Source organism: Mustela lutreola, chromosome 15, assembly GCF_030435805.1.
Source record: "Mustela lutreola isolate mMusLut2 chromosome 15, mMusLut2.pri, whole genome shotgun sequence".
Classification (NCBI taxonomy): Eukaryota; Metazoa; Chordata; class Mammalia; order Carnivora; family Mustelidae; genus Mustela; species Mustela lutreola.
In genome coordinates this window covers 1,563,283-1,590,337 of record NC_081304.1, presented here as the reverse complement: position 1 = coordinate 1,590,337, position 27,055 = coordinate 1,563,283, and the positions used below count along the sequence as shown (strand labels likewise).

General features: G+C 67.2%; 3 protein-coding genes across 4 annotated transcripts in view; 1 reads left to right on the top strand and 2 right to left on the bottom strand.

Moving 5' to 3' along the window:
- Positions 1 to 16,962, bottom strand: part of AATK (apoptosis associated tyrosine kinase) — a 29,952-nt gene extending 12,990 nt beyond the window's left edge. For both annotated transcript variants that reach the window (XM_059147813.1, XM_059147814.1), the window contains exons 1-2: positions 16,810 to 16,962; positions 2,144 to 2,277 (exon numbers count right to left, since the gene is read on the bottom strand). In XM_059147813.1, coding sequence (XP_059003796.1) covers positions 2,144 to 2,277; positions 16,810 to 16,888 — 213 coding nt within the window. In that variant the 5' untranslated portion in view covers positions 16,889 to 16,962. The remainder of the gene's footprint in view (positions 1 to 2,143; positions 2,278 to 16,809) is intronic.
- A 3,294-nt stretch (positions 16,963 to 20,256) lies between these two features.
- On the bottom strand, positions 20,257 to 23,539 carry LOC131815824 (uncharacterized). Its single transcript, XM_059147826.1, has 2 exons — positions 22,561 to 23,539; positions 20,257 to 21,681 (listed from the first exon to the last, which is right to left on the bottom strand). The coding sequence occupies exons 1-2, from the start codon at positions 22,933 to 22,935 to the stop codon at positions 21,316 to 21,318; spliced, it is 741 nt and encodes a 246-aa protein (XP_059003809.1). The 5' UTR covers positions 22,936 to 23,539; the 3' UTR covers positions 20,257 to 21,315.
- A 958-nt stretch (positions 23,540 to 24,497) lies between these two features.
- PVALEF (parvalbumin like EF-hand containing) lies at positions 24,498 to 26,476 on the top strand. The gene is made up of 4 exons (XM_059147827.1): positions 24,498 to 24,759; positions 24,927 to 25,062; positions 25,386 to 25,501; positions 26,293 to 26,476. Exons 1-4 carry the CDS (start codon positions 24,498 to 24,500, stop codon positions 26,337 to 26,339), a joined length of 561 nt encoding a protein of 186 aa, XP_059003810.1. The 3' UTR covers positions 26,340 to 26,476.
- Positions 26,477 to 27,055: the final 579 nt, after the last annotated feature.

The following is a 27,055-nucleotide window of genomic DNA, read 5'->3' as shown; positions in this document are numbered from 1 at the left end:
ACCTGTCTGTGGGGAGGACCCCTGCCCCCAGGTCCAGGGCACTCTCCAGAGAAGAGCCCAAGTCTCAGAAATCCTCTCCTCTTGGGGCGCCTGCAGGCTCAGTGGGTTGAGCTTCTGCCTTCGGCTCAGGTCACGGTCTCAGGGTCCTGGGATCGAGCCCCGCATCGGGCTCTCTGCTCAGAGGGGAGCCTGCTTCCCCCCCGCCCCCGACCCCTGCCTGCCTCTCTGCCTGCTTGTGATCTCTCTCTCTATGTCAAATAAATAAATAAGATCTTAAAAATAAAATAAATCTTCTCCTACTGAATCAAGGGCAGCCCCCATCCCTGGCGCCCACAAGGCGCTGCCCAAAGGGGCATCTGAGCCCAGAGCCCTCCCCCACCTTGTGGACAGGGGGCTAGACTGGGAGCCATGGGGGCCTAGGTGCATCCCTTGGCCCTGCGTGCCCCGGGGGACTCTCCTTCCTTCCGGAAGCCCTCTGTCGGCGTCCCTGTGGGCCAGTCCTGGTCCCGACCCAGAGAGGACAGAACCTTGGGGGAAGGGGACTGGTACCCGCAACACCTCCCCTCCCGGGGGCCCGTGAGCCCCTGCCTGAGGCCCCGGGGGCCCGCAGCAGCTGCAGCTCCATCCGCGCCCGTCGGACCCGGCCCGTACCTGACGGTGCCGCCCGGCAGCCCGCCGGATCGTGCCCGCGCAGCGGGCGATCAAGTAGGACAATGTGAGCATGGCGGCCCGGCCCCTTCGCCCAGCGAGCTCCACGGGCGTGCCCAGCCCTGGGCCCCCAGCGACGAGGCAGCAGCCCCGGGTGCAGGCAGGGCCGCCCACCCAGGCATGCTAGGGCTGGAATGTTCTGGGCACCGTGTTCTCCAGGAGGTGAGGAGGGCAAGGCAGGGAGGGGCCGGGGCCTGGCCTGTGTTTGGGGCCTTGTTCTCGAAGCGCCCTGAGGAGGGGCTGACCTATACGAGGTCCCCCACGCCTGCCCCGCATGACCTCCCTCGCCGTCCGGGCCCCAGGACCCTGGGGGACACGCCACGGTGCGCGCACGGGTCAGCCTCCCCGCGGGAGCGGAGAACGTGGACGGGAGCACGGACCCTGCAGCTCCCAGGGCCACAGCCTGGCCAGGAGACCCTGAGGGATCTGGGTGGGTGACCTCTGTCAAAGGCGAGGTCCCCATCCTTGCTGGGCCGGGGGGCGTCCTCTGCAGGCCCCTCCGTGACGCGGCATGCCAGAGCAGGGGCGCTGTTTCTCTAACCTGGGAGGGACACGGCTGGGGCGTGCGACGTTGATGGGGGCCACAGGACAGCCCCACTCCTCCTAAACCCAGCAGGCCGAGGAATCTGCCCTCCAGCCCGGGAGGGGAGGGCAGGAGGGGACGGGTGCGGAATGACCGCATGGCCACAGTTCAGCACGCTGTTCGCTAAGTCAGCAAGAACTCAGCCCATGTGGGCTGGGGAGGGGGGTGCCTCCACCGGGGGCTCTCAGCCACTAGCTTCTCTGCCTGGTCCTCCCCTCTCAGAGCTGCGGGCCCCCAGGGACGCCCCTCAGCCACCATCCTCAGGAGGGGACCTTAGCCCTAGGATCCAGCCCAGGCGCCTTGGGCACAGAACCCGGGGGCCAGCCTCAGTGAAGACAGGGCTGTGCCTTTAGCCGAAGCCCCACAAACAGCAACGGGGCATGGTCCCCCCGCTGTCTAGCACCAGCACATGGCTCCCTCCCCGTGACTCCAGCTGGCAAGGTGGCCTTGGTGCGGGGGCAGCGCGTCTGGGTGGCTGCTGGTTTGGGTGATCGGGGCACCTCCCCCACCACCAAGTAGAGGAAGGGAGCCCCTCCCACGCCGGCTCAGGAGCCCAGGGGGCCTCAGACAAGAAGACCCATCCTCATGGCCGGGACTGCCCAACCTGGGCACAGGACTAGAGGCCACGCCCACACAGAAGGGACCCAAAGTGGGGGAGTGAGTGGGCTGGAGTCCCCGAAAGCCTCCAGGCCTCTCCTGTTCGCTGCCACCCCCGGGGGTCAGGCTGTGGGATCCCAGGTCTGTATGGTCTGCAGTGACCCCAGGAGGGAGGAAGCTCAGCACTGAGTGGGCACAAGAGGGCCCGACTCTTGGGACCCCGTCCCCATCCCCCGCGGACCCCCCAGCCCTCACCTTGAACCCGATGCCACCCTTCTTACAACACAGACAGGCCAGCATGAGGACGATGACAGTGAAGAGCCCGGAGAAGGACACGGCCACCACAGCCAGGGAGGACGACCAGGAGAGCTCGCTGAGGGGGGCGCCGTCTGCCGAGGGAGAGGGGGTTACCGGGCAGCCTCCGTGGCCCTGCCCCCATGCTCGCCCTGTCCCAGCAGCTGCACCCGGGGGCCGGCCGAACCCCTGACTCCCCGGCCCACCCCGACTCACAGAGGCCTGAGCCTCAGCACCCTGACCCCTTGCTGAGACCCACCAGTCCTGTCACCCACGGGCCGGGTGGCCAGGCCCCAGGCAGGCAGGTGGACACAGGAGCCGCCACCCCGGCCCTAGCCTGCAGTTCTCTGAACAGCCACTGGGTGCCGCTCTGACCTCACCCAGAGGATGCGGGCGGCAAAGCAGCAGGAACCTACCCGGGCCCAATTCACGGGGCTCATGGGCAACCCTCCAAGAGGTCAGGGTCTCGGGGCTATGGGAAATGGCCCTCCGTGTCTCTTCCAGACTCTGGTCACCCCGCCTCCCCATCGATGGTCACCTTGCCAAAGCTCTGAGCGTGGTAACCCCTGCCAGAACCTCAAGGGGCCAGGAGGAGGGACCCAGCCCCGCTGATGGGGGGTGGGGGGCGTCGGGGCTGGCCACGTGCCAGGCTCTGTGCGGCTGGGGGTCAGCGCCCTGACGTGGGAGAACTGTCTCCCCAAAAAGGCGGCACCACACTGGCTGGGCACAGAGTTCCTGCATGCAGCCTGACGTGTCCAAGTTACCCTCTTGCTGAAGTGACCATCAAGGGCCCCCTGGTACTTTCTGTCCTGGGAACAGCAGGGACCCCCGCCCCTCGCAACACCAGGTTCACAAAAGCCCCCGCACGGCGGACCCTCCCCAGATGCGGGCTCCACCGGCTCTGCCTGCCGTGCCCTCCCCTCCCCTCCCCTCCCCCGCCCTCCACCTGCCCCCAGGGCCTCCCGCACCTCCGCACCTCCCTCTCCTGGCGGGCCCTGGAGCCTGGGGCCGTCTTCTGCCCCACCGGGTCCTTGAGGAAGACGGCGGGCACCACGGTCCAGCAGCACCCAGCCCTCGGGGCTGCAGACTGCGGGGCCGGGCCGGCCCACCTCAGGAGGCTCAGCTGCAGCCTCGGCCCTCAGCCCCTGTCCTTGGCCTCCAGCGTCAGCCTCAGGCACCCTGGGCCCAGATCCTCTGAGGGCCACTGAAGCCCGGGGGACAGCTGTAGGAGGCAGGGGCCTGGCTGGGGATTCTGGAGGAAAACCCCATGGGGGCTTCCTGGAAGCAGCAGCTGGAGTCCACCCCTGCCACCCCCAGAGCCTTGCGGGCTGGACGCGTCACAGCGCCGGCAGGAAGAGCTCTCCTGCATTGTTAGCACGGCCACCGCTGTAATCAGGTGAGTCCCCACGGGAGGGACCAGTCCCCTGTGCCTCGTGTGGAATCACAAGTCCTTCAACCACCATGTCCGTGGGCTCAAACACTCGTGACAAGTAATGACAGAAGCTAAGTGCACCCCAGCGCCTCCCAACGCCCCCCCACCCCTGCAAACCACGTCCCACTCTGCAGACCGGAGTCACCCAGTGGCCCCAGCCGTCCTCCGGCCCAGGCCCTGCCTCCCGGATACACTCACGTGGGGCGATTTGCGGCCGCGGACCCTGTCCCGCCGGTCACGCGTACCTACCGAAGAAGCAACACGGACAGGGCCCGCCGGCCGCCATCCACGGCTCTGCCCCTGCCCGCACGGGAGAGGGTCGCCTCCTCCGTGGCCGGGCAGCCCGGCACAGCCGGTCATCTCCAGGCGAGGTACGGCGTTCTGTAAAACCCCACCGCCACCTTTAGGAACAGTACCGCACACTTACTGGGCACCTGCTGTGTACCGAGCTCTCCCGGCCAGTTTGCCAAGGGGACGGAGGGTCTCCAGGGAGCTGGAGCGAGAGGAGTGTTGGGCACAGCTCAGAACAGAGCCAGAGCCTGGGCTGGGCGTCCCATAAAAGGAAATGTGACTCGTGCCTGCCGTCAGGTGAGTGGTGTCCGGGGGCGGCTGTCATGGGACAGGGTCAGCCTCTGCCCGCGTCCTCTCCAAGCACCTGTCCTGTGACCCTAGGAAGCTGTCCTCCGTGAAGGAAGCCACACGGAGCAGAGGGCAGGCCCCGGCCTGGAGCTGATCCCATGTCAGAAAGGGGCACATTCCGTGTCGCCGGGAGGACACGGGACGCCAGGGGCCCCCAGGGCCTCCGAGAACTGGTGACCGGCCGGCAGGGGAACAGCCGCCTGGCCGCTCAGCAGAGGAACCTCAGACTGAGTCGAAGGCAAATCACAGCAGCGCAGAAGAAAACGGGTCGAAGCAGGTTTGTTCCTGGAGAAGAAAGCTCACGCTCAGGGCGATGGAGGAACCGCAAAATGCCGATGGGTTCGGCTCCGTGAAAACGTGCGCTCGGCGCTGGCCCAGGTGAAAGGCACACCGTGCGCCAGGATAAAGGTTCACAAAACACACACTGGAAGACGCTGCCCCAACCGCAGGGGACCCACCGTCAGCAAAGAATAAGAAAAGCACCTTAAGGACCCCCACCAGAAACAAGCCAACTAAGGAAGCCCGCGGCCGACGTCAAAGGAGCCCGACCCCAACGCCAGCCCCTGCCCCAACCCCCAACCCCGCACGACGGGAAAGCCGGAGAGCCACCGCCACCACAGACCCGCCCGTTGGGGTCGGCCCGCCCGAAGGCCAAGGGACGCCTCGTCTGGGGATTTACCCCAAGACACTGACCCGGAGGACCCCCAAACCCAAAGCAAGAGCGAAGCCGGGAACGAGCGTTACCAGCACAGACCGAAGCCCCTCATGGAGATGCGTGTCCCGGTGACGTTTATAACAGAAACAGCCCGAACGGGCCCCCCGCAGAGGAAGGATGACAAGAAACTCTGACACACCTGCCAAGAAGCTGTGGAAGTGAACTAAAGGAGAAGTTTAAATAAGGACAGCCCGAGGTCGTGCCGCTCAGAAGAAAGGCCCCGAGGACGTGTTTGGGCACGAAGCGTCAGTTACGGGACTATGGGGCCACGGGCTTGTTGGGGGGACCCCGAGCATATGCACAAAGTCCCCCAAAGGGCATGACCGTGCACGGCTTAGGGGCGCCTGGTGGTGCCGTCCGTTGGGCGAAACCAACTCTTGATTTCGGCTCAGGTCATGGTCTCAGGGTTGGGAGATCGAGCCCCACGTCGGGCCCCACGCTGGGCACAGAGTCTGCTGGACAGGCCCCCCCCCCGCCTTCCCCCACCCCAGTCTCTGCTTCGGGTCTACCTCGACGAGGTTGGAAGGAACAGGCAGGATTGCAAAACCGTTTACTGTGGACGAATCCGAGTCACAACCATGTTAACAAAAACCACGTGAGAGAAAAGATCTCAGAGCAGAGCAGTGCCTGTCTGGACGCACAGTTCCCCTGGTCGTCCACGCTCCGATGCCCTACGGTAAGCGTGCGGTGCACCTCGAATCAAACGTGCCTAATTTTACACAATGACCGCTCGCGCTCAGACCGCCGCTCCCTCTTTAAGACCCGCACGGCCCAGCACACACAGAATAACACCCCGGCGTCAGCGAGTCCTGGGGCCTCACCCCCACCCCGCTCTAACCCCACCCCGGGGAGTCACCTTGCCGGAGGTCACTGAGGTCTCCCCGGGGACGCGGTGGGGACACAGGAGAGGAGGAGGCAGGAGAAGGGGCAGCGACCCTGGCTCCCACCACCCGGGGACTTGAGCTTTGGCCCTGATTCCAGCGGCAGGAAGGACAGTGGGCCGGGCTGCCTTCTGGGCCCTGGGGCAGATCCAGCATGCCCCCTCTCAGCACCCACCCCGCTGGCCTGACCTGGACCCTCCTCCCCAACCCCAAGGGGGCCGAGGCTAGGGGCCTCCACCCCCCTCCTGACCCCATGATTCTGGCACTAAGTCCAGGGCCCCAGACCCCCACAGCCCTCTGGGCCCGGCCCTTCCCTCCGGTGAGCCTGAGCATCACAGACCTTTCCCCGGCCCCGTGCCGGCCACTCCGCGAACCAGACACCCCATGCCCCAGACCCCTCTTGTCTCCCACATCCAGCCCTTCCCAGGCCACTGACCACCACCAGCGCAGCCAGGACGCTGCCCCACTTCAGGGGTCTGGAGCCGCCCTGCCCTTCCTCACCCTCAGCCAGAGCCACCTTCTAAAGCACCACCCCCGGCACACCCTGAGAGCCTCGCACGCGAACCCCACTCGCCCAGAGTCTGGCCATTCCCCTCCCTGTCCCTTTAGCCTGAGGGCACACGCCGGCGCCTGAGACACTCGAACCATTTGGACGGAGCTAGGGCGGGGCCAGGTCAAGACCTCCGGGCCTCAACACCAGGGGCCTCGGTTTCCCCAGGGTCGCTCAGAGGGGCCGCACCCTGCCGTGCCCCGGGCAGATGCTCTGAACGACAAGTGTGCCGTCTGACCCACTACGGTGGCCACGATTTCTCTAACGGGACATGAGCGAGGAAGTGGAGAGTAGGAAGCCTCGTCCTCCACGAGTCACGCTCTGAAAAGTGGCGGCCACGGCAGGCCACGCTGGGCGGCTGCACTGGTGTGGGGGGTCAGGGGCGCGGCTGCCCGAGGCTGGGGTGGGGAGGGGTACGCGTGGCTCCCTGGGTCTTTACGGGGTGAGGAGAATGTTCTGGGACTGGGAACGCACTCAGTGCCCCGTTGTTCCCTCTGCCGTGGTTCACTTCAGCTTAAGAAAGAGCGACGCAAGCCCTGTGATGCCTCAGAGGCCGGGTCAGAGCAGGCCAGCCCTGGCCGACCCCCAGCACCCCCAGCCCCGGCCGGCTCACTCCTCTTTCATGGGGCGCCCACAGACCCCCTTCTCACCCCGTCCCCTCGGGGCGCTGCCCAAACCTCCCTGGGACGGCGGCCATGTCCACTGTGGAAAGTCCTGCCCGTCGCGGCCAAATGACCCGGCTGCCACACCACGGGGGGTTCACTCCTCCGGGGGGGCCCCAGCACGGCCCAGTTGGTGAGCCCAGGGCTCCTTCCTGGAGGTGGCCCAGCGGCCCAGCCCACGGGGACTCGGGCTCCAGGGTCAGCGGCAGTCCTGGGCGGGGTCTTGAGGCATTGAGGAACCCTGGCACCGGCCTGCTGGCCCCCATGCCTGCCTGGTGACGCCAACAGGGTCCTGTCCAGGAAAGACCCTCGGCCAGGGGGCAGTCTGCCGAGTTAGGGGGATGAAGCCAGAGAACAGCACTGGGGGCAGCGGCCCGTGTGCCTGGGCTGTCGGGGCCGAGGTCCCAGAGGTGCCCAGAGTGTCCCACTGTGTGGCTCTGACGCTCCCACCTCCCAGCCCCCCGCCGAGCAAACCGCAGGATTTGGCAGGATTCTGGGGTTCCCGGGGCAAGCAGAGGGAGGCCACACCGCAGACAGACCCGGGGCTGGGGGGCCTGGGGGGCAGAGGCTCTCCGCAAGGTTTGTCCGTGGGCCCAGACCTGGACGTTTCTTCCAAAAGGAGGGGTGTCCCGAGCAGGGACACTGCGGCCCTCCACCGGGCTTGGGACTCGTGTGGCCCGGCGCCTCGCACGCAGGACCCAGGCCCCTCTGCTTCCTGGCTTCCCCCAACTCTCAGAGGCCAGCCCCACGCGTGAGAGGACAGACCAGGGACTACAACGGAGCCCCAACTCGTCCGTAAGGGAGGCTCCCCTGTGTGGCCAGAGCAGCAGCCGGAGGACGTGGGCCCACAAACGCGGGCTCAGACACACTGGCCTCCTCGTCCCCAGGCGCCAGCACGCCCACCTCCCCCGCCCCGGCCTCCCAGGGCGAAAGCCACACCTGCAGGACTCACCCCCCGCCCAGGGGCTGCTGCTGTATCCTGAGCCGTCCCGGACCGCCACCGGCTCGTCGGACCACAGCCCAGTGGGGAAACGGAGGCCTCCCCACCTCAGAAACTGACTCTGGGCCAGGGCCCAGCCCGACCTCATGCCCGCAGCTGCCCGGGCTCCACCCCCCGCCCCAGGTAAGAGAGGCCCGCGGGGCGCCTGGGTGGGGAGACTGGGCCCCACTGCCCCCTCCCCAGAGCCTCCCACACCTCTGGGGCCCAGAGGCCAGTCTGCTCACGGGCCAGACAGACGCGGGCGCCGCCTGCTGTGTGCAGGACAGAGGGTGGGGGACGGGGTTGCACCCCGGAGACGGGGGTGGGGCTGAGAGGGAGGGACGCGCGAGTGTCCCAGGACCACGGCCAGCTGAGGCGCGAGCCCGAGCGACGGCCTCGAGCCCACCAGACCCCATGAGGACTCGCAGCTCCAAGGCCCACCCAGGCCACCCCTGCCAGGTGCCCCGGGCCTGCTGGGGCGCTGCGGCGGTGGACCACGCCTCACGGGGTAGGCGGGGGCGGGGGGGGCCCTTCCCAGAGCCCGGACCCCAGACCCGCCGAGGGCAGCTGGCGGTCGTTGCAGCCAGTGTCAGCCCCGCCCGCTCTCCCTGGGAGTCGGGCCTCCGACCTCCCTGGAGCCCGTGAGGGGGCCCGCGGGCTCTAACTCCCCAGGGTCAGGAGGGCCTGGGCCTTCCTTCCGGAGGAGGGGGGGCACGCACCAGGCACTGGCGCTCAAACGCACACGTGGACACGCGCACACGGCCACAGAAATACACGGACGTTCGCTCACTCTCACACGTGTCCACGTGTGCACATACTCCACCAAGCTCAGCCACCACACCCTCCTACGTGCTCACACCCGGTGGCGCGCGTGGGCACGCACACTCGCACACGATGGACATGCTCTCAGCAGCACACAAGGGGCCGTCCAGGGGTGGCCTCAGGGGTTCCATCAGGATTCCGCCCCAGGACCCCACTCTGGGGCCAGCTGAGCTGCTGTCCCCGCCCCGCCCCGCGTCAGGCCAGCTTGTCACAGACACAGGGACGGAAGGAAGTTCCGCAACCTCCGTGTCTTCCGGTGACACAGGAGAAAACGCAGGCCTGGCCAGCCCCACCGACACCAGAGGCTCACCCTCCTACCATGGGGCCCAGCCCTCTGGCCAGTCCCGGGACGGGGGGCTTGGGGGATCTGGCTGAGAACGGGTTACACGGGTGCTGCCTCCCATTCCCCTCTGACGGACACACTGGCTCCTCCCACTTGGCCCCAGCCTCGTCCACCTGTCCTGCGGAGACGCACACATCCCAGGCCCCCATCCCCCTGGGGGCCTGTGGGTAACACCTCGGGAAGACAGTCCTGACCATTTCGTTCCCCGGCACCCGCCGTGACATGCTGGGCACCGGGTCCTCCCAAGCGACCTGAGCTGGAGAGATGAGTCCTCTCTCTCTTGAGCGTGGCCAGGGTGGGGGCCCCTGGGGACAGCAGCTTGGAGGAGGCCAAAACGCCACCAGGCTCACATTTGCTCGGGCCCCCTAGTTCGCACCATCCTGGTGCCAAGTTTCTGCCCGGACCCCGTGCAGGGCAGAGTTGGGGTGAGGCTGGCAAGGAAAGGGGTTGGCGGGAGCACGGCTCAGGCCAGGTACACGCCCGTGGGCCCAGCAAGAGGAGCCCAGCTCTGCCTGCGCAGAGCGGGACCCACCAAAGGGCTGGGACAGCTCCCTCCAAGGCCAAGCAGCTTTGAGAAGCCCGAGCGCCTCTGGGCCAGAGACTGCGTCTTGCGGGGGGATGGGGGGGGTGACTCCTCCCAGGAAGGCTTCAGGCTTCTTCCCAGAATAAACACGACGGCCCAAAGGCTTCACAGCCAGCATTCTGGAAACAACAAACAGAGACAGGGAAGGTCTCCACGCGTGGCCGTTGCTGGCTCCAGCGGGGCCGTCTCCAACAGTGGCCTGTCGGGCGACCAGAGGCATCACGGAGCTGGGAATCAGGAAAAGTGGGGCCCCCGGCACTGGCCCAGGAGCCATGACACATGTAGCTGCCCAAGGGCTTGATCCCAGGGTACGCAGCAGATAAGGGAGATAATCTGTCCCCCCAATGGATAAGAGAGAGGCTCAGAGGGGCATTCACGGACGAGATCGCCACACGGGCGGCAAGGCCCCAGGAAGGCACCCGGCAGTCCGGCAGCTGCGCCCTGGATCGGCCACAGCGAGAAGCCAGTCCGCGAGCTCCAGGAGCCAGCACTGACCCACGAACCCGGGGAGACAGCAAAGACCCCGCGTTGCACAATTTGCTGCTAGGATGTGCCCTCGTGGGGTGACCCCTCCATGCGTGGGGGAGCCGGGGGGGCGGGAACGGAGTGGGACTGGCAGGGCGCGTGGGGTTCGTCCTCGGGGACAGAAGTGTTCTAAAATTGGTGGTGACGGTTGCGCAACCTGCACCACGGAAGCTCTGAAGGGCTGAGTCCTTCGGAGCGCGGCCCGCATCTCGGTGAGACCGTCACAGAGCAGGGGGGACGGAAGGCGAGGACCGTCCACAGCTGGGCCGTGAAAGCTCCGCGCCGTGTCCCCGGGGGGGTTACTGTCCGCGGAGTGAGCAGGGCCCGCGACCCGCCACCCCACCAGGGCCATCCGGCATGAGGCAGCGGGTGCCGCACCCCCAGAGAAGTCGAATTCCTTCTTCCCGGCGCTGGGGGGTACCCCCGGCCGGTCTCCCCACCAGCAGAGCCCAGCTGCCTGCCAGGGACCACAGGTGGACCCAGAGCCCCAGGCTGCCAGAGCAGGTGCCCGGCACTGCAAAGTCACTGCATCCCTCTACAGACGACCCCCGCCCCGCCCCTCCTACTGGGGCCTGAGGCTGGCCGGCGGCCCAGGGGGGTCCCAGCAGCACAACCCGTAGGGCCCCTTATTCAGGTTCATTGAGAACCGTCGTGCGGCAGGGACGGGGCATGATGCCCAGCAGGCCTGTCCCCGGGGCTGGCCGCCCAGGGAGGACTCCCTGACATGGGCCCGTGTCCTTGGCACCACGCTGCTGCCCATCCCCCACGCCACCCTCGGCACAGGGGAGACGTCGGTAGGGGCCGGGCCTGGGCCGCCGGCTCCCCTGCGCTCCTGGCCTGACTCACAAGGATGGGCTGGCCGTCTCCTCGGCCAGCTCCGGGCCAGCTGTCGGGGCTGCCCAAGGCCATGTGCCCAGGCCAGCAGGTGGGCGACAGCTGCGCGGCCCCTCTTCGTGGGGAAGGCGGAAGCGCACCACAGCCTCGCCAGGGGTGATCAAGGACAGGCCCGGCGGCATCCTATGGGGGGACCTGTGGGGCCCCGCCCAGTCCCCCAGTCCCCGGGAAAACACTGCCCCACTCCACACAACCTGTGACAGGTGAGTGACCCCTCGGCTGCCCAGAACCAGCCCCTGCACTAGCCCTGTCCTGCCACTTCCTCTGCCAGGGCCAGAGCCGTGGCCGGGGCCTCGAGGTTCTAAGCACCCACCACACCCGGGGCTGGTAGGGGGACAGGGACCCACGTCCTTCCAGAAACCCGCACGTGCCCAGCTCTGGGCAGCTGCTCCCACGTGGCTCTGGCTGCTGATCTAACCCCAGGGTGACCATCAGGAGACGCCCCCCAAACCCCACTCTGGACCCCCAGGTGCCCTGTCTCGGCCCTGGCCCTGGCGGAGGAAGCCAGGGGGCTTGGCGTGGACATAGCCCAGACAGACCACCGGGCACTGGCTCCGGCCCAGCGTCCCCTGACCTCGCTTCCTCTGCCGGGGGCGGGGAGGCCTCAGGCCACCACCCTGCTGGTGCCCATTCTGTGCGAGAGGCAGGCCCGGCCCGTGGACACGCTGGTCCCCAGGCTGCCTGCACGTCGGTTCCCTCATGTTCTTCCCAAGCCTCCTCCAGGTGGATGCGGCCGCATGAGTGGAGAGGGGAGGCCGGCTGAGGGCGTGAGGCAGGCCGGGACCCCCCAGGGAGGGACTCTGGAACAAATCACGAGTTGGGGGGTCAACCACAGCCCTGCGGGGTCTCTCAGGACCCCTCCATCAAGGCCTCCCTCCCTCTGGATCCTGCCGGCCTCTCCCCACTTCTAGAGGCCCCCTGAGGCCTCCTGCTCCCCCGAACCCCTCTGCTTTCTTCTGTAACGACCTCAGCCACGGGCCCCAGGCCCTCCCCGAACGGCAGGACTTCATCTGGACGCCCGACACCCACAAAGACTGCTTCCAAACAAGGTCCCCGCCGGGCAGGGGTTACAGGGGTTGGTGGTGTATCCAGGCGCCCACTGAGATGGGGAAGCGGGTCGGCGGAGAAGTCTCCCAGATAAAGGAGGGGTGCGTGCACCCCAAGGCAGTGACCACCGGGACAGGGCCGGGACAGGGCCAGGCCAGCCCACCCTGGGAAAGGTTCTGTAGCCGGGTGACAGCAGAGGACCAGCCACTACGACAGACGACTCTGTCCATAGGACAGAATGAGAGCAGGGGCGGGGGCGGGGGCCCAAGCAGGGGAGGCACGATGTGGCTCTCCACTCAGCCCGGACCCCCACCCAGGAAGCCTTCGTGCCCCCGCCCCCGGCCCCAGGGCAGCAGAACTCAACAGCAGAACGGGGCTGTGGGCGTGACACCCGGGAGGTCAGGGCCATGGGCGCAATGGGTTCTGGCGGGGGCTGAGTGGGCCTCACGGGTGGGACCCCCATGGACAAGGTGGCAGTAGAGTCCACACACGAAAGCCAGGGGCACCAGCATGCCTGATTCAAGGTCACCTAAGGCCAGGGAGGTGGTCTGGCTTCGGAGGGACCGGAGTCCAGGCCAGGCCCCTAGTCCAGGCTCGGTCTGATAGGAGTGAGAGGTTCCCCGGCGGCCGGGGATCAGGAGGCCACACTCGGGCGAACTCGTCCAAGACGCCCCCTCCGCCCCCCAAGGTGTGTGACCCTACGTTTGAAGCAGCAAGCTCTGCTCCGTTCACAGGGCCACAGACCCTGGGGACCCTCACGTGACCCTCGGAGGTGAGCACTGCACTGCGTGAAGAGGTCGTGTGCGGGGGCACACACCGAGGTCACCTGCGTGTGCGTGTGTGTGCATGTGAGGCGCACAGTGTGTGCGAGTGTTTGTGTGTTTCCAGGTATCTGCGGGGGTGTGTGTGCGTGTGCAGATGTGGGTGTGGGTCACATTTCCCCACGGAGGGCTGTGTGCATTCGTGTGTGTTCACATGTGTCCTCGCGTGTGTGAGCCTGGGTGCGTATCTGCTTGTGTGGGTGCGGGGCCCTCGGGGGAGAAGCGGCCCCTCCGAGGGAAGGGCAGAGCCCGGCTGCAGAATGTGCCCAAAGCGAAGGCAGGGCCTCCCCTGGCCCCCTGCCCAGAGGGTCACTCCTCCCCTTGCTGGCTGCACGACACGGCCCACCCCAGCCCCTCCTGGGCACAAGGAAAGGAAGCAACACTGGGCAGAGGCACCCCTGAGCCTGAGCGGGTCTGGGGGTTCCTGGGGAGTGTCTGCCTCCAGCCAGGCCCCACGGCCGCAGGCCGGGAGCAGAAGCCACCGGGGCTGAGAACTGTGGCCACAGTGCATTCGCCCTGGAGCAGGGCTCCCAGCCTGTCCCCCGAGTGCCCTGGGGGCACTCTCCCCATGGAGGCGCGTCCAGCCCTGGGCCGAGCACAGGCACAAGCCAGCAGCAGAGCACAAGCCCCTGGTGGGCGGGGGGACGGGGCACTGGTGTGCCGAGAGCTTCCCTGGACTCCCAGTCCCACCATCCGGTCCCCTGCGGCCCCGAGGCTCGAGTATCCGCTCTGCTCCGTTCACAGGGCCACAGACCCTGGGGACCCTCACGTGACCCTCGGAGGTGAGCACTGCACTGACTCCCACCTTCAGCTCCAGGCCCCCCAGGGTCAGGGATTCCGAGTTCTTCCCAGAAACCACAGCAGCCTGAGTGAGCTCGGCACCCGCCCGGCACCCACTGAGGTCCCTCAGGCTTCACCTGGCCAGTCCCCTGCCTTGGGACACTCCTGGAGGAGAGGGGACTCCACTCCCTCGAGGCCACACCATCCCCTCCTCCCGGACTGGCCCCACCACTCCCGACCCATCCCACGGCAGCCCCAGCACCCCTCAGCTCTTGGCTCCCACCCCTTGCCCAGCTGGTGTCCCCCAGAATGGGGTGTCGCCTACGGGAGGCTGAGTCTCAGAGAGATGAAGGACTCAGCCCCAGGCCACACAGCACTGCAGTCGCACAGCTGAGGCACCAAGAAACCCCGCACGGCCTCACATCCTGGGAAAGAGTCCGACAGCAGCCTGCACCGGCCCACGTTGCCCCGAGAGCACGCACTCGAGCCTGCCCCTCGCGGCACCCGAATTTTGCCCATATCTGAGAGCGGGTGGTGGCCCAGCTGGCTTCTGGTGTAGGTGCAGAACCCCCAGCCCCGGGCCTCACTTGAGCCTCCAGCGCAGGCCCTTTCTCAACGTAACCACCACCATCCCGGTCCCCACCGCAAAAGGAACCACCACCGATCCCAAGAAGGAACCGTGGCCGGGCCCGGTGACTTTGTGAGGACGCCCCGCCTGGGCCCGGCCTCTCTCTCCACCCCTGACTGTGGGGCAGTCACGGAAATAAACTTCCCGATGGCCGATGGCCGGCAACAGGGGTCTGCCCTGCCCTCTGGGCTTGGTGGCCCCCAGCAGGGACTGCCCCCTCCCTGCCGCCCTCCAAAAGAACCCCTTCTCTCCACTTCGGGGACAGAGGGACGCCACAGAGCCCTGGGTCTTCCCACCGCCCCCTCCAGCACAGTCTTTGCTCACGCAGGGCCAAGCCTCCCCGGCGCTTAACCAGCATGAGGGTCTGGGAGGTGCTGGCCGCTGCCCCCTTTTACAGACGAGACCATGCCCGGGAGACTCCGGCGGGTGGGAGGGAGCTCTGAATGCCGGGCGTCCATCAGGAAGCCGGGGACCCCATGCTTGCTCTCCCCAGCACCCACGTGGGGACCAGCACGGAGCCCTGCACCCTGGCCCAGTACCCGCCGCCGCCAGCCAGGGCTGACCCTCCCACGGGGGACACAGCTCTGCCCTTCCCGGGCCGCCGAGGAGACCTCCCCTTGCGCTCCTGACAGCTTCTTTCTCCGTAAGTCACTGCACCGACACGTTATAATTACACGGACGGCAGCTGTTTACGCAAACACTTGCGAGACACGCAAAGCCCCTTGCTTCTCTGGAGTGGGGGAGGGGTTGGGTGCCCAGGACACAGCCCAGGGGAGGGAGGGGCGTGCTGAGCCCCCCGCAGGGCAGCCCGGGCTCCACATAGAGTGCAAGAGGCTGACGTGGGGGACAGCCTCCATCCCAGGGCCAGTCCCGGCACGCGCGCACACACACACACACACACACACACACACACACACCCCATGCCTGCCAGTAGTTCCAAGGCCGCATCCTAAGGCTGGACCCTCACCTCCCAGCCAGCAGGCTGCCTGGAGCACTGGCCCTGGGCCACCTGGATGCCCGGATGCCGGTCCCCAAAGCTTTTCCAGGCCTGGGGCTGCTGCCCTCCAGGCCCCCGGGCCAGCTGGGGCTGCTGCTGCCCAGACTCTGAGCCATCCCCCAGCGACAGCATGCTCTCCCAGCCCTGGGACTCTGCTGCCTGGCAAGTGTTTCCTGAGGGACTGACACCCACACCCTAAACCCAACAGACAGACCTCACGTCAGCTCCATTCCCCCAGGAGCAAATGCCTTCAGATGGGGCCGTGCCCAGGGGACCCTGCGCATGGCCGCACACACTGGGCCCGGCTCCAGGCGGGGAGACCCCGGAGAGCCCGTCACATGTGCTCCCAGCTTTGTTTCGGCTGGATTAGCCTGTGCCAGAGCTCCGGTGACATGTGGGTGGGACTCTGGCCCCCGGGCCATGGCCCCAGGGCAGGGACCCCCCTCCCACACTGGTGGAGGAGGGCTGGAGCGGGCCAAGCCCGGGGGAAGAAAGCCCAGCCCCTCCTGGTAGCAGACGTTGGCCTCTAGCCGCCCCCGGCCCCTGTGGCCACCGCAGCTGCCCACCACTGCCAGGAGGCCAGGCAGCCACGGGTAAACACGCGGCTGGCGCCATCAGTCTGGCCGAGCAAGGCGCCGGACCCCAGGTTCCCCCTGGCCAGCTAGATGCGGCCACCTGGGCCTCTCCCGCTGTCCAGGAGGCCTGGGTACCCACGGAGGCCCAACTCCTCCAAGGCTCTGGCCGGTGGGCTCTGTCCTGTGGGCAGCCATCTCATCCCAGCTCCCCATATAGGCTGCTGGGTAGCCAGGCAGGGCTCCCGAGAACTGGCTCCCAGCCTGGAGAGGGGCTTCCTGCACCAAGACCACAGACAGGCAAAGGGCTGTGGTGGCCTGGGACCCAAAGGCCACACTCCCACCCCTTCCAGGAGGCCCTTGGTCCTGGCCACCTCCTCCCCTGGACACCTGGGGCCAATGCAGGCCCTCCTGCCCCAGTTACCTGAGCCCGAGGCATCCAAGAGACTGGCCTGCACCTCCGCTGCCCACCCCCCCCCCCACCAGAGGCTTCAGCAGGGCCGCGGCAACACCAAGGCCTGCCCACCTCCACCGAGCTGGGGGTCTCTAGGGGTCCTTCCCGCCAGCGGTTCCTCCTGCCAGGCTCTGCTCAGGGTGGGGAAAGGGTTAATTTCCATGCAAAAGAGGAAACCGCGGCTCAGGAAGCATCACGTCTGCAGTGGGGGGCCTGGGGGGGCACCCCGTCAGGCTGGGGGGGGGGCTGGGGGGCACCGCATTGGGCAGAGGGCTGGCCCAGGGGCGCGGCCAGCGGACTCACCGGGGTCGACGTGCGAGCTGAAGGCGAAGCTGTTGAAGAAGGACGAAGACATGGCCGGGGCCGGCGGCGCGGCGGGCATCCCCGGCTGACGCTGCGCTCAGGTCGCCCGGGGCCCCGGCCCGCGCCGCGCCATCGCCCGAGCGGCCGCCGCAGGTGCGGAGCGCGCCCTGCCCGCCGGCCGGCCGAGCGCCCACCGCAGCAGCCGCAGCCGCGGGCCCGGGGCGGGCGCGGGGGCCGGGCCGGGGCGGTGCGGGCGCGGGCGGCGGCGGCGGCGGCGGCGGACGAGGCGGCGCCGCGGGGCTCCGGGGCTGGTGCAGTCCGAAAACACCGGCGGGAGCGCGCGCGGGGCGGGGGGGGGCGCTCCCTCCGGGCTTGGGGGGGGCCCGGAGACGCGCGGAGGGGGGAGGCTGGGGGGGGGCGCGGCCGGAGACGCGCGGCGCGGAGGGGGGAGGCGCGGAGGCTGGGGCAGGGGGACAGAGGGACGCAGGATGGGAGACCTGGGGACGCGGGGGAGGGAGGAGGCTGGGGGGCGCGGAGGCAGGAGGGGGCCCCGCGACGCGGGCGAGGCCAGGGCGGCACAGGCGGGGGTGGGCACCGTGGCACGCAGGAGGAATACGAAAGCGCGCGCAGGGGTCCCGGAGGCGCGCGGGGGGCCACGCGCACGGGGCTCGGGCCTGGCACGCGGCCCGCACACGCAGGTTTCGGGGGCGGATCGGGGTCCGGCCCGGTGCCCTTGGGGCGGCGCCCGCGCGGGGGGGGGGGAGCGGGGTTGTTTTGCACCGGCCGCCCCCGCAGGGAGTGCACCGCGCCGGGCGTTTGGGGCGGCGCGGCGGCTCCGGGCACCCGGCGACCGTCACCCCCCAGGCCGCGCCATCTTGCACGGCTGCGGCGCCCGCTGCAGGGGGGCCCGTGGGGCGCGGGGCGGGGTGGGGTGCTGCGGCCAACGCCCCTCCTCCCTGTGGCGCTGGGGAGCTGCGGGGTAGCGGGCAGCTGGGCTTTACGTAACTCGGATCGCGCTGGTTCATGCGTCCATTCATTCCGCGGAGTAGCACAGCCCCTGGCAGGGCCGCTGGGGGCAGCGGTGCTGTGGGGGCGGGAGGGGCGCTTGCCCCCAGCAGGGCTGGCGGGGCTCTGGGGAGAGCACGGGTGGGTCAGGGCCCCCCGCAGAGCCGTCGCCCCGTAGGGAGAGGGTGTCAGAACGTGACCTTGTCCTTCTAAGAGGGCCTCTTGTGTAGAACTTTCTACCTGATGGCCAGAGGAATGGTCCCGTGGGGTCCCTGAAGGGGCAGCCCCACCCCACCAGGGGCCTGCGGAGGGTTAGGGGATCCAGACCCTTCTTTCAGGCCCTAATGGTGTGAAGTTGCTCTAAGCAGCTTTGGCCCCCAGGCCGAGGTGGGGGGCGGTGAAGAAGCCACAGGTGGAGTGGCCAGTAGAGGCCTGGTCAGCGGCAAATGCTCAGACCCCGGAGGCTTGGAAGGCAGGAGGCTGCCGAGGGTGGGGTGTCTGAGGCCTGTGATCTGGCTTGTCTCCGCAGTCAGGGATCTCTGCTTCCAGCCAGAGCAGGTGCCCCACATACCTGGACCCCAACCAATCCAGGGGCACCCCTTAGGGACAGGCAGGGGAGATGTCCAGTAGCCCTAAGTAGCCTCTGTCCAGAGCCTCTGCACCACTGTGGCTGGCCTCAGTGACCAGGGTCAGAAGACAGTCCTCCACGCCAGTTCCCCTGTGAACACGTGTGCGCGCGCACCCCCCAGCACTCAGGGGCCCCTGTAGCAGAAGCCTCGGGCTGAGGATGGGCCCATCTCAGAGCTCTGGGGCTCTGGACCCTCGTCTGGGCTCCAGGCAGGGCAGGAGAAGACCTGGGGGGCTCCAGGTGCAACAGTCCCACCGCATCCCACCTTACTGACTCCCGTTCCCCCCCCCCCCCAGCCCGCCCCCGGGGAGCCAGGATCCTCTGAGGTTTTCCTGGAACCCGGAGCCCTGCTGCTCCCTGGGCATGGTGACCGTTGAACTAGAGATGTCCCAGATCCCTGCACCATTAGTCTGTTCCTTGGGTTGGGGCTCCCATGTGAGGCCGGGGCGAGCACTCTCCGCCTGTCCCTTGGGGCAGGGAGGCGGGCCGGCGCCGGAATGCAGGGGAGGGTCTGTGTGCTTCCCTTCCTGTAGGCAGAGGCAGGAAGTGCTGTGCTTCTGGGGGCTCCTAGCCCAAGGCCTCCAGGTCCACAGGAGCCTGCCCCACGCTGGCATAAGGAAGCCAACGGGGCAGGACCAGGCTCTTCGACCCTGTGGTGGGCACAGCGGAGCTCCTTGGGGCCGGCCAGGCTGCCGCGGACTCTTCCCTTGGCCTCCGGCTGGAGGTCCAGGCCCTCGAGCTCTGAGAAAAGACAGGACAGGAAAGGACCCGCACACCAGCAGGAAAAAGCGCTACTGTGGGCAGGTCCTGAGTTCCAGGACCTCGCTTGTCCCGCGGCAGGGGCGGGGCGGTGGAGAGGCCGGTCCCGGTGCAGAGCGCAGGTGGGGCTGAAAGGGGTGCAGGGGTGGACCTGCCAATCTGGGGGTGACCGGTGGCCAGCCCACCCCAAGTTTCCTGCAAGGGCGACTTCTGCCGATCCTGGGATGGCCAGAGTCCTGAAACTATGCCCCACTCCTTCCCCTGACCTGCGGGGAGGCAGGAGGCTCCGGAGTCCTCCGCGGCCACAGCAGGGGCTGAGCCCCATAAAGGGGGGTGCGGGGGTGCCACATGCCTGAGTAACCACTGGCTGAGGGGCCGGCCTGTCCCGAGGGGCGTGCACCACAGAGGCCAGGCCAAGCTTTGCTAGCACAGGGCAGCGTGGGCCCTAGGCCCACAGAGACCGAGGTCAGAGGCGAGATGCCCCCGGGCCTCTGCTCACAGAGACCTCCGGGGCAGACAGTGTCCGGCACGAGTCCTGCCTGCCCACGTTTAGGACGGCAGAGGGAGGGCACCTGTCCCTGGAAGGACCCGCAGGGGTGGGCCTGGCCGGGAAGGGGGTGTGACTCGTATGCAGGGGGGCGTGCGGCCGGGGAGGGTGCCCAGGGGACCCCCGGGAGCTCGGGAGTCGTGTCTGGCATCAGGCCAGCGGGCACGAGAAGTGGGGAGACGTTTGGGTGTCACCAAAGCACTGACTGGGGCGGGGGCGGCCGTGCTCCGGGAGAGAAGCCGAGTGAGGGACCCCGTGTCCCCAACCATAGGGATGCGGTGGGGTTGAGCAGCGCCTGCCGAAGGGGCAGGCCGGGCCTTCCGGAAGACGGAAGACGCTTCCCCCGCAGGGCAGGTGGGGCGGGGCTCGACGCTGGGTCAGCCCCTGGGTGAGGCGCCTGCGGTCCGTGTTTTCTGTCTGATTCAGGCTTTATTCAAAGCGTCATTTCCCATTCCGCGTATTTCTTTTTTTAATTGAGGAGAAATTCATATAACATAAAACTCGTTTCTTAAAAGATTTTATTTATTTGACAGACAGAGATCACAAGTGGGCAGAGTCAGGCAGAGAGAGAGAGAGAGGAGGAAGCAGGCTCCCGGCTGAGCAGAGAGCCCGATGCGGGACTCGGTCCGAGGACCCTGAGATCATGACCTGAGCCGAAGGCAGAGGCTTCACCGACTGAGCCCCCCAGGCGCCCCAAAACAAACCACTGTTTTCAAACATGAACAATTCAGTGGCATTTAGCACATTCAGAATGTGCAACCAACTCCTTACTCAGTTCTAGAACATTCTCCCCACTCCAAAACCCCATCCCGTTAAACATGAGTTCCTCACTCCTTCTCCTCCAGCCCTCGGCAACCAGCGACCCGCTTTCCGTCCGTGTGGATTTGCCGACTCCGGATGTGGCACACACGGGACCAGGTGCTGTGTGGTCCTCTGTGACCGGCTTCTTCCCCTCGCTGGGGGGTGTCCACCATGTCCGTGGCACACGGTTCATCCCTTTGGTGCAGAACGGCCTCCCACTGCAGGGACAGTGTGTCGAGGGGCGCTCAGTGCTGCCCGCTGGGGGCCTCGGGGTGCGTGCGACGGGTGTGCTGGCGAGCGTCGGAGGCCGAGTGTGTAACCCTCCACCATCGGTCCTAGTCATTCCGGTCTTGTGAACTCAGCCCAGGAGCAGGAGACGTTCCCCTGGACAGAGACACGCTGAAGTAGCATCTCTACAAGCAAAACGCTGGCATCTGTTCGGACTCCACCCGCAGATGGCCGTCGGACATTTCTGGAACTTTGTCAGCTCAGTGGCCTCACACGAAGCTGCGACACAAGGTAGCGCCCAGCACATTCTGTGAATTCCCCAGTGACGTGGGAGCTACTCTCCCACGGAGAAGGCGGGTCTCAGGGCCGCGTCCACACTGTGCAAAACGACCGGGGAGATCCGCACAGAGAAAGCGGTGGTCGGGTGCTGGGAAGGGCTGCGCCCCAGGGTCTCTGCGCTGGTGCTGGATCATGGCTCCGTGCCTGAAGGTCCGTGGACGTGAGGGGCCTCCAGCCAGCCCAGAGCCAGGAGGGGCTCTCAGGGTGCATCCGTCTCTGTCTCCCCGTTCTCAGCCTGGAGACTGTCCTGCGAGGTCCCCTCCCAGCGGAGAGGCCAGCCCTGGCCGAGGTCACACAGGTCTGCTCCCCTGACTGCGGAAGTCAGTGTGGCCTCACGGGTTTCCTCCTCTCTCCTCACCTTTATGGCCGGCCCTGACACGGCTCTCCGGACCCCCATAGTGACCCAGGGACGATGCACAGCTCCCCGGCCTGGAGGCTTGCTGGAGGAGGTCCCATTGTCCAGTGGCTTCTGGCGGTTTCTCGGACATGCTGGCCAGCCTGCACCCCCTGGGTGACCCTGGCAGGCCTCTGGGCCCTTCTCTGGGCCCACCACACTCCTGCCACCCTGTAAGGCCAGAGGGCAGGGGTGTACCTAATCAGTAGATAGAAACTTCTCCTGCTGCCCGGTGCAGTCCACTCTCTCCAGCCCCGCCCTGGGCTTGGGGAGGCCGGGCGCTGCGGGCGGTCAGTCTGCCCGGCCCAGCGTGGCTGTGCCAAGCGCCAGCGAGCCCCTGGGGGCCCCGAGTGCCAGGCCGGAGTGCCCGGGAGGGGCAGGGGCGGAGAGGACAGGTGCAGCCAAGCTGTAAACAGGCCCAGTGGCTACAGGTATAAAAGCAGGGGCCCCCACAGGCTCTGAGCACCCCCAGCCCGACCTGCCTCCCCAGAACCCTCGAGGGAAGCCAGGCGGAGGTGAGCCCTGCCCCGGGAGGGGTGGTTACGGGCTCTGGGCCCAGCCAGGGCTGCCCATGCTGCACGGTCAAAGCTTGCAGCCTCCTTCCCATCCATAGGACACTCGGAGGCCCAAGGGACCGAGGAGACCCCAGGGAGGTCCAGGAGAGGCAGGAAAGGGAGGGGCGGCCCCAAGGGAGCCCCAGGCTTAGAGGCAGCCGTGTGTGCCTGGGTCTGCCGGGGTGAGCACGAGGGCTTGTGTGCGCTTATGTGGGCCCCTGGGAGAGTGCTCGGAGTTGGGGAGCAGGGTGGGGAGGGAGGCTGAGACCTGCTCACTGACCTCAGGGCCCCAGGTGCTGAGTGGGGGACCAGGGAGCTTGGCAGGGCAGAGGGCCCAAGGCCAACCGACCCACCGACTCCGGCGGGCACACGAAGTCAGCTCAGGACCCTCTGGGACCCAGTCCCCATCTCATGAGGTCCCGTCTGCCGCATTCCCCTGCCAGCCCACCCTGGGACTCAGGCCCCAACTGCTGGGGCCCCGGCTCAATGACCCTACCCCAGCCTCCAGCCCACGCAGCATTTTTTTCTCATATCGGCGTTGATGATGGTGGTCCACAGGGGTCTGGGGTGGGCCGAGGTCCCTGGCAGCCTTGGGAGGGCATTCGGGGCACAGCAATGCTGGGGACAGGTCGGGGGTCCTAGCCAGGCTTTCGAGCTCAGTCCTGCTTCGGCTGTGGAAGGCAGCGAGCTGGGAGCAGAGAGGGGTCCTGTCCGAGGTGAAGGACGAAGTGGGAGCAGCCCAGGAGGCCGGGCAGAGGGCCACAGGGAACCGCAGGGCGCCGCACAGCTGGCTGGGGGTGGTGCCTGCTATTCCCACCCCTGGCTGTGGCGGGACATGTCGGCTTAGCTCTGGGGGTGAGTGAGACGCCATCCCAGGGCCTGGACTGGGGCTATAAATAAACGGCCAGCACACTGAGGCCCCAGGCCCTGTCCCCACGCCAGCTCTGATCTCCGGCTCCTCTGCCTTCCCGTGGGGGGTACCCGGGAGAGCAGGAGGCTGGGACTGGGTGGGAACAGACACAGCCCAGGGCACCCGGCGTGCTCTGCAGACAGGACGTCCACCCCGGTTTCAGCCAGACCTGGCCTGGGATGTGGCCCAGCCCCTCCCTCCCGAAGCGTGGGACACTGGTTCTGGCCCGGCCCAAGGGGCAGGCGGGGCGGCCCCGGCTTCCAGAATGGAGTTCTGAGATTCGGGGATGGGAAGGCCAATCAGGGGCTCTGCTCAAGCCCTGTCCTGTGGGCCTCTGTGGCCCAGGTCTGCCCTGGCTCGCGGTTGACCACCCCCACCCCGCCTCCCAGGCCAGCCCCCCAGGACCCGGCTTTCAGGCAGGATGTGTGGGGGACCCAGCTCCGGGCCCCCTACAGGCCATAAATCCCTTTCCCCGGGACCTCCCTTCTCTCTTGGCTCCTCCCAAGGCCCTGAGAAGGGGCGCGAGGGGCAGGGGTCTCTCCATTTCACAGATGCTGACCCTGAGGCCCAGGACAGCTGTGAGGCACGGCCAGAGTCAGGAAGAAGGTCGTGGTCCTGGGCCTCTACCCAGCGCTCCCTGTACCCCCGGGCTGTCAGGTTGGAGCTGCCACCTTGGACCTGTGGCTTCTCTTTCGGAGGAGAGTGAACTCCCCCGGCCACTGTCCAGCCCCACTCAGGATGCACGGGCCACTGGGCTGCTCTTCCTGGTCATGGGGGTATGTTCCAGAAGGTTCTGCCACCCCATGAACTTTCAAGAGGGCCAAGGAGCTTTTGAAATAGCTGATTTGCCTCAAGCCCCAGAACACAACCCCACCCCGGGGACAGCAACCCGAGAGCCCAGCAGGTCACAAGGCACCGCCTTGAGGGCCCCAGGACAGCCTGGTCCCCACCTGCTGGCCCCTGAGCCTGCGACCAGGCCCCCACCTGCCTGGTTGGAGTCCTGGCCTGCCCCGGTGGCTCCTGCTTGCCACCGACTCTCCTTGAACCGGCAGTGACACGCAGACGTCCACGGGGCCTGTGGGCAGATGCCGGGGAAGGAGCAGTGACCCTCCTGGCTCAGAGCATCCGGGCATCGCTCAATCCCGAGCCAATGCGCCACGGGTGGCCAGTGGCCAGCTGGGAGGTCCAAGTCCGTCCGGTCCGGATTCTGGGAGAACAAGGCCCTGGCTGCGGGCCCTGAGTCATGGTGGAAGGAGGTGGGGCTCCCAGAGGACGTGGCTGAGATCGGCCTGCAGGGACAGAGGGAAGTGCCCGGCAGCGTTGACAGGTCGGATGGCGGCCACCACGGCTTCCCAGCAGAGCAAAGGACCCCGTGCTCGTCCCCTGCTCTCTGGGGGCCTCAGCCTTTTCTGTGAGACGGAAGTGACCTTCCGAGCATACAGCCAGCCAAGAGGGGGTTCTCGGGCACATCTCCCTCCAGGGCCCTGGACACCAGAGTCTCTGCACGGCCCCAAGGGCTCTGCATGCCCCAAGGGCTTCTGCAGCCCAGGATGGGGGACCCTGCTCAGGACGCAGGGGCTGGCACCATGTGGGGCTCTGTCTGCTTCGGTCTGAGCAGAGCGCCTGCACCCCACCCGTGCACATGCTCCAAGCCGCTCCCTGTCCACCACAGGGCCAGGATGGACGACGACTTCTCCTCTCAGATGAAGAAGATGGCCTTGGCTATGGGCACGTCCCTGTCGGACAAGGACATAGAGCTGCTGCCCACGGACATGCGGCATCACGGTATGCATACCTCCTCGCCAGCGTGGCCTCCCCGCCCCAGGCCCGTGGGCCCCAGAGTCCCTCTGCGGGCTCCCCTTCCCTGGGCTGAGCGGCCCGGGGACACACAAGGTGGGGGAGGGGGAAGAGCAGGCCACAAGCCTCCTGTGACCTGGGCCTGGCTGTCCTAGGCTCCTTCAACTACCTCAAGTTCCTGGAGTACATGCAGAAGTTCCAGGCCTCGGGGCAGCTGGACAGCGCCATCCGCCAGGCCTTCCAGACCCTGGACAAGGACAAGAGCGGCTTCATCGAGTGGAACGAAATCAAGTAACGGCCGGCGGCGGGGGTCGGGGTTCTGACCCGGGCCGGAGGCGGGGGTCGGGGTTCTGACCCGGGCCGGGCCCAGTCCGCCACACCACGCCCACCCCTGCGGAGACCTGGCACCCCCCTCAGGAGATCCCAGCTGGCCTTGGGGTACGTGGGGGTGGCCAAAACAGTGTAGTTCCATAGCACCGGCGCCAGGCCCAGAGACCCCTCTCCAGCTGGGCCTCAGTTTCCCTACTTGTAAAATGGGGAGTGAGCATCTTGCAAACCACTGGGCACCAGGCAGACACCCCCTCGGCTCTAACCTGAGCCCACCCCCGCCGCAGGTACATCCTCTCCACCATTCCCAGCAGCGGGCCCACCGCCCCGCTGACCGATGAGGAGGCGGAGGCCATGATCCAGGCGGCCGACACGGACGGGGACGGGAGGATTGACTTCGAAGGTGGGTCAGCGCGGTCGACGGGGCTGGAGGGACCTCGCAGGACCTTCCAGGCCCGCCCCTCCGGGACCCCACAAAACCGTTCAGTGCCCATCTGGGCACAACACTGTGTAGGCTCCCCCTCCCCGGGCACGGAGTTCACAGCCGTCTTTGCTGGGCGCCGTCCTCCACCTCGGACAGGAAGGTGTTGGGGCTGCTGAGTGGGGGGAGGAAGCCACTGCGGGCTGCTCAGTGGGGGAGAGGTAGGCTGAGATGGCCATGGGCAGGCTTGGCTGGACAGGGGCAGGGGTCCGAGACACCCCAGATGGGAGTGGTCTCAGGTAGGGAGGGAGGTTTGAAGATCGGAACCAGGGACGGAGGCCCCCCATGGCTCCAGACGGTGGGGTCTGGTCATCTCACAGCGCCCCCTCCCCAGTTGCTGGCCCTGGGCCAGAAGGCAGAGGGCAGCAGGGTGGCCCTGGCTCGGGGGATGACCCAGGACTCAGCCCCCCAGCCTCTCTGTGGCTCAGTTTCCCCCACTGAGAAAGGCAGGATGATCTCAAGAGCTCTGAAAAGAATTCCTGAGAGTCACTGCAGAGACCCAGTCTGTCATAAGCCCCCAAAAGGGGTTGCCTCATCTCCTCTAAGAGGGCCGTTGGCGGGGGGGCACAGGGCTCTGGTCGCTCCTGCTCCCCAGGGTCCTCTATGCCAGGAGGCCCCCTCATAGGGTGGGGCCTGCCTCCCCATTGGGTCTGCAGGGCTCAAGGGGCACACGGCAAGGGGACTATTTACTAGAAATCTGTCTCCTATTCTAGAATTTTCTGAATTGATCAAAAAGGAGAAAGTTCCAAAGAAGAAGTAGTGTACAGCCAGTCCCTGGCCGGGGGAGGGGACCCCATGGGGCATCGTGGGACATCGGCATGGCCGACCGAGGAGGCCATAGGGGTGGACACAGCACGTGCCAGGAAAATGGAAGAAAAGCATCATTAAATGAACATCGCAGCCCGAGTGTTTCTTGGGGGCAGTGTATGAGCGGGGGTGGGGTTGGGGCCGGGGTCGGGAATGCGTGGGGCGGGGAAGGGGAGGCCAGGCAGGCAGATGCACCCAGCCCCCGCCCCTCTGTCTCCCCCTTGTCCCCACATCACGGGGGGCACCTGCAGCGGTGGGGTCCTACCGCCAGCTCTCGCCCCTCCCAGCACAGTGCTCTCTGTGTCTAGACCGGGGCAGGATCCCCTACCCCAGGCGAGCTCTGCTAGGCTGCAGGGTTCATACATCAGCCGTGTGAACACAGAGTGGGGGCACCTGCGAGCCCAGGCTGCAGCTGAAGAGGCCTGGTCTGTGCGCTGGTCTGTGCCCTGGTCTGTGCCCTGGCCTGTGCCCTGGGTCTGTTCGCTGGTCTGTGCCCTGGGTCTGTGCTCCAGGTCAGTCCTCCATCCCCGGCCGCCTTCGCCCACCCCCAGCAGAAGCCTCCGCGCCCCAGCAGTTGCCCACCTGGTGGGCTCCAGTCCCGTGGTTTAGGTGTCAGGTGTGGGCCGCGGCCCCGGTCCCACCTCTCTCCCGTGCTTCTGACCCCTGCGC